At 49.8% G+C, this 17,528-nt stretch overlaps 1 protein-coding gene across 1 annotated transcript; it reads left to right on the forward strand.

The window, feature by feature from the left end:
* Positions 1–10,751: 10,751 nt before the first annotated feature.
* Grn (granulin precursor) lies at positions 10,752–17,523 on the forward strand. The gene is made up of 13 exons (XM_008838187.3): positions 10,752–10,907; positions 13,671–13,815; positions 13,924–14,049; positions 14,153–14,237; positions 14,680–14,789; positions 14,873–15,008; positions 15,117–15,226; positions 15,414–15,537; positions 15,807–15,904; positions 15,994–16,239; positions 16,446–16,679; positions 16,763–16,987; positions 17,077–17,523. Exons 1-13 carry the CDS (start codon positions 10,807–10,809, stop codon positions 17,212–17,214), a joined length of 1,878 nt encoding a protein of 625 aa, XP_008836409.3. The 5' UTR covers positions 10,752–10,806; the 3' UTR covers positions 17,215–17,523.
* Positions 17,524–17,528: the final 5 nt, after the last annotated feature.

The raw sequence follows: 17,528 nt of genomic DNA on the forward strand, positions 1-17,528 counted from the left end.
GCTCACGCCTTGAGAGGCAGAGGCAGATGGATCTCTGTGAATTCAAGGCCAGCCTGGTCTACATAGCAAGTTCTAGGCCAGCTGGGGCTACAGGGAGACTGTCTCAAAAAGACCTAAAAAAAACCTTCCATCCTGGAAGGAGGCGCTGTAAGATTTAGGAAGGTTCTAAAGGATCATTAGAGACTCAAGAAGGAAACAACTCACAAATCTCAGGAAATCCCTAAAACCAGATTCATAAAGCTCCTCCCTCCCCAAGGTTAATTAAGAAGTAAGGGATGCTGAGGAGAGGAGACCCTCCAACCTGTGGAGCTGCCTGTGAGTCATGTAGAGAGCTCCTGGGTTCTGACTTTCCACCTATGATGGGTTGGACTTTCAGTGACACTGTAGCCTTTGAGTCACCTGTGCTTCTGAAAATTACCCCTCACCCATGCTCCTGTAAGTAACTCAATAAGGTCATTGGTTTACCAGTTTGGGCTTTGGTGGTATTACTCTGGTCTGGCAGTCCCTTAACTGGTATGAATGGATGTTTGTTTATGTCTCCCCAGGTACAGTGTCACAAAACAAGTGGCCTGTCCAAGTCCTTCAGAGATCTATGCCCCAGCTCCTAAAGGACCTGCCTGGAAAAGGGCTGGGGAGCTTAGGAATGCTGGTGGTGGCGGCGGGGGAAATGACAGGGCTGCAAATAGAGCAGCTGTCGGTATCTAGACAAGCATGCCGACATGGCCAAAGCTCTGACCATTTAGACTCAGTCTCAGACCATCACCATTAACTGGGTGACTTAGGACTAGACCCTTGGCATTACATTCTCCTCGACTTGAAACTCATGTCCTCCAACCTTACAGATGGACTCAGTGATGCGATGCAGTTCACAACACATCCCTGATTCAATTTCTCTTCTCTTTCCAGCTAGTCTGGTCAGCTCCAAGCCCCACACTGGCCATCTGCTGCCTTTGAAAACAGTGGAGCACCAAGCCTAGAGTCCACAGCATTGTGCAGACCGCTTGAAGGCCCAGGTCCCTCCAAACATCCTCACATTCAGAGGAAGACCAGGATTGGAAAAGTACATACCCATAGGGACTCAAGCAACTAGTGAGGCCTCCATCAGCATCTAGGCCACCATGCTTTCCAGGCCTAGTGACCACGAAACTCCAGAGAAGGATCACAGAGTCCTTAAATGTGACCCTGGGGACTGCATCAAGACGAGCTTGGGGCCGGGTATGGTGGCACATACTTCAGTTCCAACACTCAGGAGGCAGAGACAGGTGCAGCCTGTCTACATAATGAGTTCCAGGTCATCTGGGACTACAGTAAGACCTAGTTTCAAAAAACAAAAAAAGAGGACCTTGTGGCTGGTTTAGAACTCCTGACTTCCGGTGTTTCGTTTGATTAAGGTTTTATTTTATTTTCCCTCTTTAGTGGAATCAGATTTTCTGTCACCAACTTTGTAAAGTTTAATCAGAAAAATTAATTTCTTTGATCTATGTAACTGCAATTTGCTTGTGAAAATTCTTGCAACTATGGCATGATGGAGAAGGAAATAATGGTTTATTGAGAAATTACTACACAAATATTTTTCCCCACGTTCAGTCCTCCTAAACACCTGGGAGCCAAGCAGTGCTGAATTTCCTGAACATAAGCCTTTAGGGTCAAGTCACCCAGCTGCGGAGGGGCAGAGCTGGGGCTCAGAAGGCCGGAAGAGGTCTATCTGACTGATCCCAGTCCACCTCCAGGTTTTAGAGCCAACTCTTGTCCTTTGACTCCCACCTTTGGGAATGAATGAACAAGGCTGCAGCTTTGGGCGCTGCTGGAGTTTCAACGGGGCTCTGTGCAGGCCAGGCAAGCAATCCAACCCAGAGCCACAGTGATTACAGCCATATATAAAAAGCAGAGAAGTCACCTGCCTCTGTCACTGGGCAAGACAATGGTCTATGCTGGGACAGGAATATTGATCTCCTGACCCTGTGCAGTGCCTGCCCTCCCAAATCCCCTTGCAGCAGCCTCTAACCTGGCTGCTTAGGCTGCTGCTCCCCATGCCACTCCAATCCAGGCACTATCCCAGTTCTTATGTTCCTTTCTTTCTGAAAAGGGCACTCTATCTGTAGTGGGACTTGAAGCCAGAGGTCTCTGCCCCTGCCCTCTCTGCCACTAGCCCCTTGGGGAGCTGGGCAGAACAACAGAGCTGTGGAGAACAGGGGTCAGACAGGGCTTAGATATGACATGTTGCCTCCCACTGCCCTGTCCCGGAGACTCGGGTCTTGAAGGCTTGGTCTCTAGTTGATAGTGCTGTTGACTGGTGATTAGACTGTAGTAGAATGGACTATCAGCAAGTAGGGCCTTTTTGAAGGGTATAGCTTATCCTTGCCTCTCTGTCTCTCTCTGTCTCTGTCTCTCTGCCTCTCTCTCTCTCCCTCTCTCTTTTTCCTTCCTGGCTGTTGTGGCATGGAACCACATTGCCCATCTTTTAATTCTGAAGCCTTTGTGAGACAGTGTCTCTCTGTAGCTGTCCTGGAACTCACTATGTAGACCAGGCTGGCCTTGAACTCACAGAGATACACCTGCCTCTGCCTCCCAAGTGCTGGGATTAAAGGCGTGTGCCACCATGCCTGGCATAACCCTTCCCCTTTTTTAAATCTATTTACTTATTGTGGTGTATATACATGCGTATGTGTGCGTGAGTACACACATGCACAAGCAATGGTGCCCATGTGAAGCCATCTCACCCCTGGGTTTTTTTTTTTAATTTTTTTTTTTTAAATCTATTTCAAGTATTTTGTCACATGACAGAAACCACACAGAGGGCTTCTGGAGAGCTGTGCTGGCACAAAATTTCCTGGCTCTGCTCATATTTGGCTTTATGATGAGGAAAGAGTTCCAGGAATCTGCATTGTACCTTTTTGGCAAGGTCTTGCTGTGTAGCCCAGGCAGGCTTTGGACTTGAAGCAATCTTCCTGCCTGCCTGTCTTCTGAGTGCTAGTATTACAAGCATACAGCACCCCCCCTGCCTGGCATTACATCATAAATTCGACGAGCCAGAATCTGAGAGGGACCTGGGCTTCAATTAAGAACAGGCTACATAATTTGTTTGTTTTTATTGTTTTTGAGAGAGGGTCTCCCTGTAGCCCCACCTGGCCTGGGACTCACAATGTAGACCAGGCTGGCCTCAATCTCACAGATTCACCTGCCTCTGCCCACTGAGTGCTGGGATTAAAGGTGTGTATCACCATGCTTGGCTACATAATTTTTAGGATCCAGAGCAGATGAAAATGCAGGGCTTTTGTTAGAAAAGTATTAAGAACCTCGAGAGCAGGGCTGGAGAGATGGCTCAGCGGTTACAAACACTGGCTGTTCTTGCAGAAGACCTGGGTTCAAATCCCAGCACCCACATGGCAGATAACAACTGTCCATAACTCAGTTCCGGGTGATCCGACAGCCTCTTCTGTCCTCTGCAGGCATTGCACACGGGTGCACTTACTTACCTGCAGGCAATACACGCAATACACATAAAATAAAAATAATAAATATTTTTAAAAAAGAACCTCGAGGGCTGGGGATGGAACTCAAGGTACAGTGCTTGTATAGCAGGCTTGCGGCCATGAGTTCCATGCCCAGCATGTGCACTTGCATATATACACACACACACACACACACACACAGTCCAGGTCTCTCTCAGTACAGGTTATTGGTTGCTTCCTGTGAATGTGGCCCTGCCTCAACCAGAGCCTGGTGTGGCACCATAGATCTCATGAGCTCTCCAGGTCTTAGCCAGACCCTCTCTTAGGTTCAGTTTTCTTCATTGTGAAATCGGGAGACCTGTGCCCCAGTCTTCCTTCTCAGACTGACTTTTTGGAACAATCTTTCGAAGAATCCTCCTCCCTATCCAGTCTCTGATCCTCTTCCCTCCCCACCCTGGAGAAATCCTGAAAGGATGGGTGACTGTGTGATTCGGCTCATACAGTGAGTGCGGAGTCCCCTTTGAAGCTAGGCCTTTGGGCTGTGACTCACCCTACCCTGTGTGTCCTGGGGCCAGGCAACTGCTCAGGTGTCTCCAGAGGAGGACAGGCGCCTGGGGAACTGGGGCAAGGATTGCTCATGGCAGGGTGACTCAGGAGGGAAGAGACAAAAGGAGGTGGGGGTGGTGAGAGTTTGCTTTTGTGCTGTCTCCAGCCTTAACCTTCCAGGGTTAAGCAAATTTAGCAAATAAGAATATAAGGTGAGAGGCTGGAGAGATGGCTTGGCGGTTAAGAGTACTGGCTGTTTTCGCAAAGGACCAGGGTTCAAATCCCAGCACCCATATGGCAGTTAACAACTGTCTGTAACCCCAGTTCCAGGGGTTCCAGTGCCCTCTTCTGTCCTCCACAGGCACTGCACTACATACATGCAGGCATAACACTTGCACATAAAATAAAAATAAATAAAAATTTAAAAAAAGAATACAAGGCGACCAGTGAAATTTCAATTTCAGATACACAGTGAATGTTATTAAAAAATAATTTTTTGCTGGGCCTGGTGGTGCAAGCCTTTAATCCCAGCACTTGGGAGGCAGAGGCAAGCAGATCTCTGTGAGTTCAAGGCCAGCCTGGTCTACATAGTGAGTTCTAGGCCAGCTGGGGCCACAGGAAGACTCTGTGTCAAAAACAAAAACAAACAAGAAATTTTATTTTTGTGCATGAGACATACTTGTACTAAAGAAAACTCACCTACAGAGCCAGGTATAGTGGCTCACATCTGTAATCCCAGCACGAGGAGGGCTGAGGATCAGAGGATGTGAGTTAAAGCCAGTCTGGACTATACAGTGAGTACCTGTCTCAAAAAACAAAACAACAACAAACAAAAAACCCAGGCATGGAGGTACTCACCTTTAATGCCAGTACTTGCGAAGCAAAAGCAGGAGGATCTCTGTGAGTTCGAGGCCAGCCAGGGCTACATAGTGAGGCCCTGTCTCAAAAACAAAGAAACAAACATAAACAATTTGAAATTGAATTTAACTGAACATTCTGTATTTTATTTGGCATATCAAGATCCTGGAGAGGGGGGAGCACAAGCCCTGGAACAACTGTAGTCCTTCTGTGGGCCAGAATAGCAACCCTGAGTGAAGAAAACCCTGAAGGGGCCTGTTAAAGAATCAGGGAGAGGGACTGGAGAGATGGCTCAGCAGTTAAGATCACTGGCTGCTCTTGCAGAGGACCCGGGTTCAGTTCCCAGCACCCATATGGCAGCTAACAATTAACTTAACTCTAGTTCCAGGGGATCCAACACCCTCTTCTGACCATTGTACAACATGAGTGCACTTATATGCAGGCAACATACTCATATACATAAAATAAGATATTTTTTAAAAATGATCAGGGAGAATGTGGTGGCTCATGCCCTTAACCCCAGCACTTGGGAGGAAGAAGCAGGTGGCTCTAAAGCCCTTATCCAGCCAGGCAGCTCTGAAGGCAGCGCCTGGCTGGCCCAGAGGAGCAGAGGAGGGAGATAGACTTCACTCAGGACTCTTGTCACTTGTTCTGCCTCACTCCAGCATAGAACTGGCATCAGGGGCATCAGGAATAGAAATGGACCAGGACATGTTACTAATGGGCAGAATGGGGCTGGAGAGCTGGCTCAGTGACCTGAGTTCAAGTCCCAGAACCTATGTTGGGCAGCTCACAGCAGTCTGTAACTCCAGCACTGCACTCACAAGCCCAATCCCCCTGACCCCCCCACACACATCAGAAGGTAATAAAAAATGATAAAATGAAGTATTTTTCAAATGGACAGAACCAGGACCTTGTACACATAAGCAAACACTTGACCTGAAACCCTTCCCCAGCACCTATTTATAAATACTGACTAAGCAAGGGGAAAGACCAAAAAAAAAAAAAAAGCAGAAGCCACAAAGGAAAGATTGATCAACAGATTTCAGATGGTATAACACCACAAAACACAAATGACAATGACATTGTCTGTAAATGGAAATGTCTGTAACATATGTAATATCCAGAATATAAAATAACAACTACAATTCAACAAGAAAAAAATGCAGAAAAACAAGCAAAGGGCAATGTGATGGATGATTGTATTTGTTGACTTGGGTATGTGTTTTGTTTGATTAAATATTTAAGTCAGTGAATTCTGGGTGAGGCAAATTGCCTTCCATCTTGGGGTGGGTCTCACCCAATCAGTGGAAGGCCTAAATCATACAAAAACATTGCCCTGGAATTCCACTACATAATAAGCTTCCTGGGGTCAAGAACCTCACAGACCTCACTAAATATTAGAAGGGGGTCCAGTGTGGTGGTGCACACCTTTGATCCCAGCAGAGGATCAAAGGCCAGATCCTGAGGCAGAGGTAGGTGGATCTCTGTGAGTTCAAGGTTGGTCTGGTCTATATAGTGAGTTCCAGGCCAGCCGGGGTTACAGGGAAACCCTGTTTCAAAAAGAAAACAAAATGTTAAGATGCGACTCAGGGGTAAAGCACTTGTCTACCATGCCCAGTATCAAAAAAAAAAAAAAAAAAAAAAAAAAAAAAAAAAAAAAAAAATAGGGAGATAGCTCAATGGGAAAAATGCTCGCTGGGCAAGCATGAGGACCTCAGTGGTTGGTAACAGAAACAGGTGGCTCCCCGAGGCTCATTAGCTAAAATGGCTACAGGTTCAAAATATAAGGTAGAGTCAGGCATGGTGGCAGATGCCTTTTTGTTTGTTTGTTTAATTTAGGTCTTTTTGAGACAGGGTCTTCCTGTAGCCCCAGCTAGCCTGGAACTCACTATGGAGACCAGGCTGGCCTTGAACTCACCGAGATCTCCCTGCCTCAGCCTCCCAAGTGCTGGGATTAAAGATGTGTACCATCATGTCCAACCAGAGCAGATGCCTTTAATCCCAGCACTCAGGGGCAGCTTGGTCTACATTGTGAGACCCTGTCCTCCCCCGCCAAAAGTCAGGTGTGGTGGCACATACTTATAATCCTAGTACTTGGGAGTTAAGGGCAGGAAGATCAGGAGTTCACAGCCAGCCTGCATAGAGTTCAGGGTCAACTTGATCTATATATGAGATCCCGTCTCAAAATAAACAAAAGTACACCACTACCACCACCAAAAGAAAGAACTCACCAAAAGTCACATGACAAAGTGTATTTCCAACATTTATTTCTGTAATAATGAATCATATCTGTGTTGTTCTACGTGGTCAATAATTAATAGTCATGCTTTATAGGTTTCTTTAAATTTTTATTTATTTTTATGTGTGTGTTTTGCCTATGTGTATGTAAAATACACTATGTGCATGTAATGCCCAGGTAGACAAAAAAAAAGAGCATTGGATCCCCTAGAACTGGAGTTACCAAAGGTTGTAAGCTACCATGTGGGTGCTGGGACTCGAACCCAGGTCCTCTGCAAGAATAGACAGTGCTCTTAACCATTGAGCCATCTCTCTAGTCCCATGGGCACAGTGTTTTGTCCCTTGGGCTGTTTTGCTGTTCTTTTCCCTCCCTGTCACAGAGTTAGGGGGCTAGCCCATCCCTAGATGAGAGGCCTTGAAGGACGCTTGGGAACAAACATGCTTGGGTCTGAAATGGGGGAGGCAACCCACTTCCAGAGCCAGCATCTCAGTGAGCTCAAACAGCACAGAGCAATTTACCAATATCATATACATTACATAATGGTTGTCTGGGATGAGAAAGGGTTGGGGAATGACTGGTAATGGTTTCCAGTTCCAAGAAACCTTGCATCTTTGTGCCAGCCAAATGAAGTAAGGTTCCTTTTACAGAATGCAAACACACAGGACTGTATATGTGCAGTGTGAAGTCTGTACAACAATGAAATGAAATTGCCTTTTTTGTTTGAGACAGTGTATCACTGTGTAGGCCTTGGTGACTTGGCTCTTGCTATGTTTATCAGGAAGCCATCAAACTTGTGATCCTCCTGCCTCTGCCTCCCAAGTGCTGGGATTAAAGGCGTGTGCCACCACACCCAGCTGGGGTGTATTTATATTGAATTACATATATAAAATAACAAAGCTGATGTTGGTGGTACAAACCTGTAATCCCAGCACAGAGGAGGCTAAAGCAAAAGGATTATGAACTCAGGTCCACTTTAGCTACTTAGTGAAACCTGTAAATGAATAAATAAACCTCGATAATCAAGGAGGAAGAGGAGGGGAAGGATACACAAAGGCCCTGAAAAGGAAAATGAAGCCCAGAGTGACGATGCAGGACTTTAATCCCAGCACTCAGAAGGCAGAGGCAGGGGGATCTCTGTGAGTTCAAGGCCAGCCTGGTCTGCCTTGTGAGTTCTAGGCCAGCTGGGGCTACAGGGAGACCCTGTCTCAAAAAGACAAAAAAAAAAAAAAGAAAAAAAGAAAAATGATGGCTCTTTGTCCAGCCCTCCCATAAGCCCCCAATACTACTACCTTCTCCACAATGAAGCCTAAGCAGCCAGGGGAACATCAGGGCACAGTGACTCCCTGGGAGCCAGGCCAGGCCAATCAGCAGCCAGGGCAGAAGTGAGTGCAGTTAAAGCAGCCTCTTCCATCCTCCGTGGGGATTGCACAACATGGGTGCACTTACCTACATGCAGGTGATACAAACATACACATAAAATAAAAATAATAAATAAAATATTTTTTAAAAAAGAGTCCTGGCCTCAGATCAGCGAGATGACTCTGTGGGTAAATGCACCTGCTGCCAAACCTGACAACTGGAGTTCTAGCCCTGGAACCTACATGGTCTTTCTACAAGACAGAACTGACTCCCGTAAGTTGTCTCTGACCTCCATAAGTGCAGCCCACACACATATGTACCTATATCCCCTTACACACAATATAAGTAAATATTAAAATAAAAAGACCCATGGCCTTCAGGCATCCAGAAATATTTGACCTTACCACCATTCTTCCAAACATACAGGACTTCTAAGTTATTAAATCTTTTCTTTGCAACTTTTCCTATGGAACAAAACTTTGCTAAACACAGCATGGCTGTTTCTAGATATTTTAGCATACATACATGGCAATCTCTCTCTCTCTCTCTCTCTCTCTCTCCACACACATACACACACATACACACAGTTGTTTCTGGGAAATCAGATAACATTTATTAAAAGCTTGTGATGGGCTGGAGAGATGGGTCAGTGGTTAAGTACATTGGCTGCTCTTGCAGAGGACCCAGGTTGATTCCCAGCATCCACATGGCAGCTACCAATGGTCCATAACTCCAGTTCCAGGTGATCTGAAGCCCTCATCTGGCATTGTATGACAAGGGTGTACTTATATACATGCAGGCATAATACTCAGAAATATAAAATTATAAAAAAATTTTGGTCTTTTTGAGACAGGGTCTTCCTGTAGCCCCGGCTGCTCTGGAACTCACTTTGGAGACCATGCTGGCCCTGAACTCACAGAGATCTGCCTGCCTCTGCCTCCCAAGTGCTGGCACTAAAGGCATGTGCCACCATGCCTGGCTATATTTTTTTAAAAAGTGTGACTGGGCATGGTGGCGCATGCCTGTAATCCCAGCACTTGGGAGGTAGAGGCAGGAGAATCAAGAAGTTGTAGGTCATCCTTTGCTGTATGTTGGGCCAACACCGGAGAGTACTTGGGAGGCACAGGCAGGCTGATCTCTGTGAGACTGAGGCCAGTCTGGTCTACATATCTAGTTCCAAGCTAGCTGGAGCTACAGAGAGACACTGTCAAAAAATAAAGATGCCGTGTTCTATACAAATACATGTTTTATTGGCTGTAGAAGCCATTCTCTGTGTCTTCAGGAGACACCGGAAGGAAGACTCCCAAGGTCCCTGTTAAGTCTGTCCTCATGCTACAGCCTTGCCCTCAGGTCAGGCTCTTTGCTCCTTGCAGGCCTTGTCATCCACTCTGAAAGCGAACACTTGCCTTCCTCCAAGGCCTAGAGTTGGGCTTTCCTTTTTCCTGGCCCACCTCCAATCACTCTTCTCGGTCTGGGTCTTCGGCACTCAGCAGTCTGCCTCTTGTCTCTGGCAAATCCGTGCTGCTGGTAAATTTTCTCTCTTTACCCACCATGGCAATTCTTTGAAGGCCAGGCCAGTTAGAACTAGGAAGCCTCTTCTGCCTCAACAGCAACCAGTCTGTATCAGGCACCTAGTGAATCCTCAGTCCCCTTAACTTTGAATGTATGTAACCCTTGTTAGAAGCTGTGCTTTCTATCTGGTTTCCTCCTGACAGCTCTGTCCAACCACCTCTCCAAGCCCTCCCACCTGCCTCTTAAAACCCTCCCAGACTCAGCTAAAAGTGGTATTCCAGGTTGAACATCTCTTCCTCCCTACCTCGAGCCAGCCTCCTGCTCCTTCCCTAAACAGGGCTATATAGTGCCTGGTACTCGCCCTTGAACTTTATTAGATTTAATCTGCGCCTGTCTCAACACCAAAATCCCAACACCTTGAGAAAGAAAGGCTTTGGGGTGGGGGTATGTTTATATTCGCCCTCACAACCATCCCTCGACCTCCTTGGAGTCCTGGCTGCTTAGCACGAATAAACACAGAATGTGCAAGAGTCGCGATGTACAAACAGATCCGTATCAGGTAAGTCCTTGAACGCGCCCCCTCCGGGGCAGCCCTCTGGGCTATCAGTGCCCTTAGGCGTGCGATGCCCATCTCTGGGAAACTCTGCCAGGCGCCGCCTGGGGAGGCGGACTATAGTGTCATATGATTCTCTAATCACATGATCCCTAGAAATAGGGTGTGGGGAGAGAGAGGAGAAGGAGGAGGAGTGTGAATTGAGTAGAAAAGAAACACAGCAATCCAGGAGAGCCCCGCCTCTACGTCGACAAGTAACCTATGAAGCGCTGGATCCCGGACGCATGGCCAACGGAAACTGGGGAGGGCGGGCCATCGCGAGGAGAGGCCCTAGACCTGGAGCAGACAGCCAGATGCCACCCGCCGAGCGCGGATCCCGACGCAGGTAGGAGTACGGCGGTGCAGACTTCTCTCTGGCTCCCGCCCTGAGCCCTGGCCGGGGTGGTGTGCAATTGAGTCTCCTGTGGAGGCTCAGCTCAGAGAGCAGAGAAACAGCTCCTAGAAACCCCTCTATGGGTTTCTGATTCATTAGAGGGAGGGCTTTTGGGGGTGGGGAACAGTAGTTGCAGAGAAGCACCGCCCCCCTCCCCATTAAGAGGCCCTTCTCCGGCATGCTGGAAAGCTACAGCCCTTTCCTCAGAACAGGGAGCACTGCAGTCCATCCTTGATCTCCGCCCCCCCACCCCTTGCAGGTGCCTTCTCTTTCTAGAAGCGTGAGTGCTCCCCGCAGCGACTTGCAGTAGGTGGGGAACCCTCTCCCTTGTCCCCAGATCTTAGAGGGGCTGGGAGCGAGACCTGGGAATGACTTAACCCCCTAGGTTGTGTCAGCCTTACTTCCTCTCTTGGGGAAGGGGGAACCAACTTCCGTCTCTCCCGGGCACTCCCTCCGCCCCCCCAGCCCCTTTGCACTTGGGTTGGCTCACCTTTGGGGAATTTCTCCTAGGCACTCGGAGTTGGGGGGTGCCACCTAGCGGAAGAATAAGGAGCTACGGCCTTGAAGGGCCCTGTTTGGCTGTTTTGGCAGTGTGGTGTAAGGGATGACCAGGGTCACCACTCTGGAACTGCAAATGAAAGGAATTAGGCCTCCCCTATCACATGGTTCTGGGTCGTGTGCATGTATGTGTGCTCTGAAGAAGTATATACTAGTCCCCCTAAACTCAGAAGAGAGAGGAAGTAAGGTCTAAAGTTAGTAAGGTGCCAGATTTCCCCGGGGCAGACAGGCACTTTCTGTTGGTTTTTGTTTTGTTTTGAGACAGGGTTTCCCTGTAGCCCCAGCTGGCCTGGAACTCACTATGTAGACCGGGCTGAGAGGGGACACCCAAGAAGGAGGAAGGTGGGATAGTTGCAGATGCTTGGCTGAGAGAGATGGTGGGGGTTGGGGGCGAAAGGACCAGCCTTCATCATGATCTGGCCAGGAGATGCCCCCAGGGATGTTGTTTGAGATAATGTCTTTCAGTGTAGCCCAGGCTGGCTCATTCGATAGCCCAGGAAGTCCTCCTACCTCAGCCTCCTAAGTGCTGGGATTATAGGCATGCTCACCATGTCCAGAAGCAGCTTTGAGTGAGTGGGTAGGTGGGACAGCCTGCTCTCCCCCAGCAATATCCACACAGAATGATGAATGACATAGGCAGGGAGCAACTTCTGAGTCCCTCAGTCATCTTCTTTTTTTTTTTTTTTTTTTTTTTTTTTTTTTTTTTTTTGTTTTTGTTTTTGGTCTTTTTGAGACAGGGTCTTCCAGTAGCCCCAGCTGGCCTGGATCTCACTATGTAGACCAGGCTGGCCTTGAACTCACAGAGATCCACCTGCCTCTGCCTCCCCAGTGCTGGGATTAAAGGCATATGTCACCTGCCCAGGAAATGCCTGTCCCTCTCTCTCTGCTTGGACCTTTGGCCTCTATCTCCTTGAATGTATGGTCCATTTTTTGGCATTGTCCAGGGTGCCACTTGGATATGAACCAAAGTGTAACGTCCTGGAGCCATCAAAGTCTGTTATCACCAAGGCTTGATACTTGGCATAGATGTGCTAATGAGCATCTCAGTTTCAGTTTCCTCCTTTGAAAAGTGAAAGTAATATTATAATTACTACTTTGGATAGTTGTTGCCAAAAATTACAATAAAGAGCTCTAACTGGCTCCCCAGAAGGTCTTGGGATATTGCTGTTTTTTTGTTCCCCCAAGCAGTTAGCATTTTGGGGGGTACCTGGAGAGCTGCTGGGACAGTGAGTTGGGGAAAAGCCTGCTTGTTAGGGAAGTGAGAGACTCGCTTCCTCCTGCTGACTCAGATGGGCAGTGCGACCAGAGACACATATGGTCTTTTCCACACGAAGTCGAGTTTCAGCTGAGTTTCACTTTCTATCAGGGGGACACAGGGGAAGATGGTTTGTCTAGGGAGTCCAAAAGGGCCCTGGTGATGTTGGGGGTCTGGGGGATTCACAATGAATTTATCTTAAAGTCTGACCTAGCCTCTATATCATCTTCCCTGGGTGGGGAAGGGACAGTTTTAAGGCAGGTAGTGGCTGGCCTTTGGGAAAGGCAGTTCAGACTCCCTTGGCCACTGTACTTCCTGTTTCAAAACTTTCTCAACCCGTGGTTTCCCATATGATCATGTGACTGACCACTCTGTTCCCCCAAGGCCTTAGCAAGGTGCAGGTGGGAGTTCAGCACCAGGCAAGGAGGTGGAGTTGGCTGTGGAAAGGGAACCCTGACTTTTCCTGAGAGAAAGATTCCTTCCTCTCTTGCCAGCTCTGTCCTCTCCCACAGCTGCTGAGGCCTCCTCAGTCTCCCAGAGCTGGCCCACATCCTCACAGATCAGAGCCATAAAAGCCACAAGCCTTCCTATCATGACACCATACCCACACACTCACCCACAGAGGCTAAGGTGTTAGGCCATGTGTGATGACACAGATACACACATGTTCAATTCATCATTCACATTCAAAAGGTGGACATGCTGGCACATGTGTGATACACGCGGTATCAGGTAGGAAGCTGATTCAAGCCACATATTTGCTTGCCTTCCTGCTCATTTTCTTAGAATACTCTGTGGATTTCAGACATGTACTTTGGCTTGTGCAGAAGGTAGTGCATGGCCTTGGAATGGAGGGCCACATAAGCTTAAGCTGGTGACCAAACTTTCCTTGGTATTTTCAGGCAAACTATGTGGACCATGGTGAGCTGGTTGGCCTTAGTGGCAGGGCTGGTGGCTGGAACACAGTGTCCAGATGGTCAGTTCTGCCCTGTAGCCTGCTGCCTGGACCCAGGAGGAGCCAGTTACAGCTGCTGCAACCCTGTTCTGGTGAGTGCCCTACAAGCCAAGCAAGAGCTGGCAGCCTGGGTGTCCTGAAGGGCTGTCTGAAGGCCAGGAGAGAGGTACTTTGGTTTATCATACCCCCTCCTTTCCCAGGACACATGGCCTACAACAGTGAGCCAGCGTCTGGGCAACCCCTGCCAGGTCCATGCCCACTGCTCTGCTGGCCACTCCTGCCTCCTCACAGTCTCGGGGACTTCCAGTTGCTGTCCCTTCCCCAAGGTGAGGATGCCTTCACCTCAAAGGAGGGGCTTAGATGTGCATTTACCCTTTTCTTATACCTTCCCAACCCCAGGCTCACACAAGCTTCACTTGTGTCCCATAGGCTGTGTCATGTGGGGATGGCCTTCACTGCTGCCCCTGGGGCTTCCACTGTAGTGCTGATGGGAGATCCTGCTTCCAGAGATCAGGTGCTGCAGGACATGGAAGTGGGGGCAGATGGGGACAGGTTGGGGGGGAGCCTGGAGTGCCCAGGAGCCCAACTGCCCAGGTGGCCCTGATTCCTGCCCTCATTCATGTGGCATCTGTCCTAAGTAGCTTTCTGCTCTGAACAGAGGGGCAGCTCTGTCCCCAGTAGATGGGCCAGAGAAGGATGCAGAATCTCAGGTATTGGGTGTGCTGAGGCCATGCTGGGGTGACAACACCAGCTCACTGTCAGTGGATGCCTCTACTGCTTTCTTCCTGAGGGAGGGGCTCACTTGCAGGAAGGGTGGCTTAGGGGATCCTGGAAGGTTACAGAGCACTAGTGTCAACCCCTAAGCCCCCTGCAGTTCGGCCTGCAGCTCCTTGAGGGCTGGGGAGAGTGACTTTCACTGACTGGGCTGGTGGAATCCTGGATTCTCCCATCTGCAGACAACCTCTTGGGTGCTGTCCAGTGCCCTGGTAGCCAGTTTGAATGCCCTGACTCCTCCACCTGCTGCATTATGGTTGATGGCTCCTGGGGATGCTGCCCCATGCCCCAGGTACAGGTGTGGGGAGATGGTGGTAAATGGAGGGTAGGGTGGTCGGGACTGGCAAAGATGGATTAAGGACCGTCTCTTCTCAGGCCTCTTGCTGTGAAGACAGAGTGCATTGCTGTCCCCATGGGGCCTCCTGTGACCTGGTTCACACCCGCTGCATCACACCCACAGGCACCCATCCCCTAGTAAAGAAGATCCCTGCACAAATGACCAATGGGGCAGGTGAGGTGGGAGAGCATCTGGTTAGTGCTCAGGGGTGATGATGTTTGGCTGGGAAAAAGTTCCCTTCCACCCTCACAGTCCTTTCCTCATGCCTTGTTCCTTCTCCAGTGACTTTGCCTTCTTCTGTGGTGTGCCCTGATGCACATACCCAGTGTCCTGACGATTCTACCTGCTGTGAGCTGCCCAGTGGGAAGTACGGCTGCTGCCCAATGCCCAATGTGAGTGAAGGACTGGAGCCCCCTGGGCCTGGACACCACCCTAAAAGGGGCTCCAGGGGTGGGGAGCCTGACTCAAGGCTCATGCTGCCCCCTAGTGGGGTATTGGAGCAGTGCCAGTCATCAGCCTGGCTGCTTCCTGTGTTCACTTGAGACTGGAATTCAGAGAACTGTACTTTTCTCAACCCAGGCCATCTGCTGCTCTGACCACCTGCACTGCTGCCCCCAAGACACTACATGTGACCTGGTCCAGAGTAAGTGTGTCTCCAAGAACTACACTACGGACCTCCTGATCAAGCTGCCTGGACGCCCAGGTACCAGGGGACAGACCCTCTCCACATGTCCAATAAGGAAGGGCTCTGCTCAGAGAGCAGTTCTGGAATGGATATGGGTGTGGGTGTTTGATGGCTGCTTGGAGGGGCCAGGCAGGTGCAGCTCCTCTCCCTCCTCATTGGCCCTGCCAAGGGTTCACTGTGGACTGAGATAGCTATGTAGCAGCTTCCAGCTAGGGAGTCTGGGAAGGCTGGGCACTCCAAGGGTCCCCCCAGTGCCACTGCTAACTTGTCCTCTGCCTACTTCACAGTGCAGGAGGTGAAGTGTGACATGGAGGTGAGCTGCCCAGATGGATACACCTGCTGCCGCCTCAAGACTGGGTCCTGGGGCTGCTGCCCATTTAGCAAGGTACTCAGGAGCAATGGGCATGGAGGGCTGAGCAGAGGTGGCAGCTAGCTTGGCCCCCGTGCTAAGTGACCTTTCTCTGTCCACTCTAGGCTGTGTGTTGTGAGGATCACATACACTGCTGCCCAGCAGGGTTTCAGTGTCACACAGAGACAGGAACCTGTGAACAAGGGATCCTCCAGGTGCCCTGGATGAAGAAGATCACAGCCGGTCTCAGCCTGCCAGACCCACAAGTCCTGGAGAGTGATGTCCCTTGTGATGACTTCACCAGCTGTCCCCCAGCTAATACCTGCTGCCAACTCAGTTCTGGGGGTTGGGGCTGTTGTCCTGTCCCAGAGGTACATGAGTAGGGGGACATGGGGGAAGACAGCATCTTGGAACTGGGTAGGTGGGTGGCAAAAGTCCTGCTGCCTTATCTTTTGCTCTCTTGCCTAATCCATGGACACACCAGTGCTGCAATTTGTCCCCAGCTGGGGGAGTTTGTGAGCAAGAGAGATGGACTGCCATAGTCCTCTCTAGAACACTCTTCTCTGCCCACCCCCAGGCTGTCTGCTGCTCAGACCACCAGCACTGCTGCCCACAGGGCTACACCTGTACAACTGTGGGGTACTGTCGGATGGGGAACAGGATAGTGGCTGGCCTGGAAAAGATGCCTGCGCGCCAGACATCCCTGTCCCAAATTAGAGACATCGGTTGTGACCAGCACACCAGCTGCCCAGTAGGGCAGACCTGCTGTCGAAGCCTGAGGGAGGGCTGGGCCTGCTGCCAGTTGCCCCATGTGAGTGCCCGCCCACCCACTGCCCTGGGAAAAGGGAGCTGAGTCCTGGGAACAGGAGTGTGATGTCATTCCATCACTCCCAGGCTGTGTGCTGTGAGGATCATCAGCACTGTTGCCCTGCTGGGTACACCTGCAACGTGAAGGCAAGGTCCTGTGAAAAGGAAGTGGACTCTATTCAGGCTTCTGCCCACCTGGCCAGTCGCCCTACCTTGGGGGATGTGGAGTGCGGGGCAGGACATTACTGCCATGATAATCAGACCTGCTGCAAAGACAGCCGAGGGGGCTGGGCCTGCTGTCCCTATGTAAAGGTCAGTGCCATCCATGAGCCTGAGGCTGGATGTAGGCATGGGCCAGGTTCTACCTTGTCCAACACTCTCTATCTCCCTTGACTATCCAGGGCATCTGCTGTGCTGATGGGCGCCACTGTTGCCCCAGTGGCTTCCACTGTGGATCCAGGGGAACCAAGTGTATTCGAAAGAAGAACCTGCACTGGGACACTGTTTTGAGGGATCCAGCCCCAAGACAGCTCCTGTAAGGAGGGGCTGAGGACTGAAGAACACAGCCCTGGGGACCCCATTCAGAGGGGTATCCACCACTCAGGCTTCCCTTGCACCTCTTCACCCTGACCTACCCATTCTGAGTTACCCCATCACCATGGGAGGTGGGCCCTCAATTTAAGAGCTTTTATGCAAAGAAGGCTGTGGCAAAAGCCCCATTACAAACTGCCATCCCAATTTCTGTGGACCCTGTGGCCAGGTGCTCTCCCCTATCCACAGGTATTGTGTGAGCTTGTGTGTTGTGTGTGTTGAGTGTCTGCTCCAATAAAGTTTGTACACTTTCTTAACTGTG

This window comes from Nannospalax galili, unplaced genomic scaffold, assembly GCF_000622305.1.
Source record: "Nannospalax galili isolate Female #2095 unplaced genomic scaffold, S.galili_v1.0 scaffold95, whole genome shotgun sequence".
NCBI lineage: Eukaryota > Metazoa > Chordata > Mammalia > Rodentia > Spalacidae > Nannospalax > Nannospalax galili.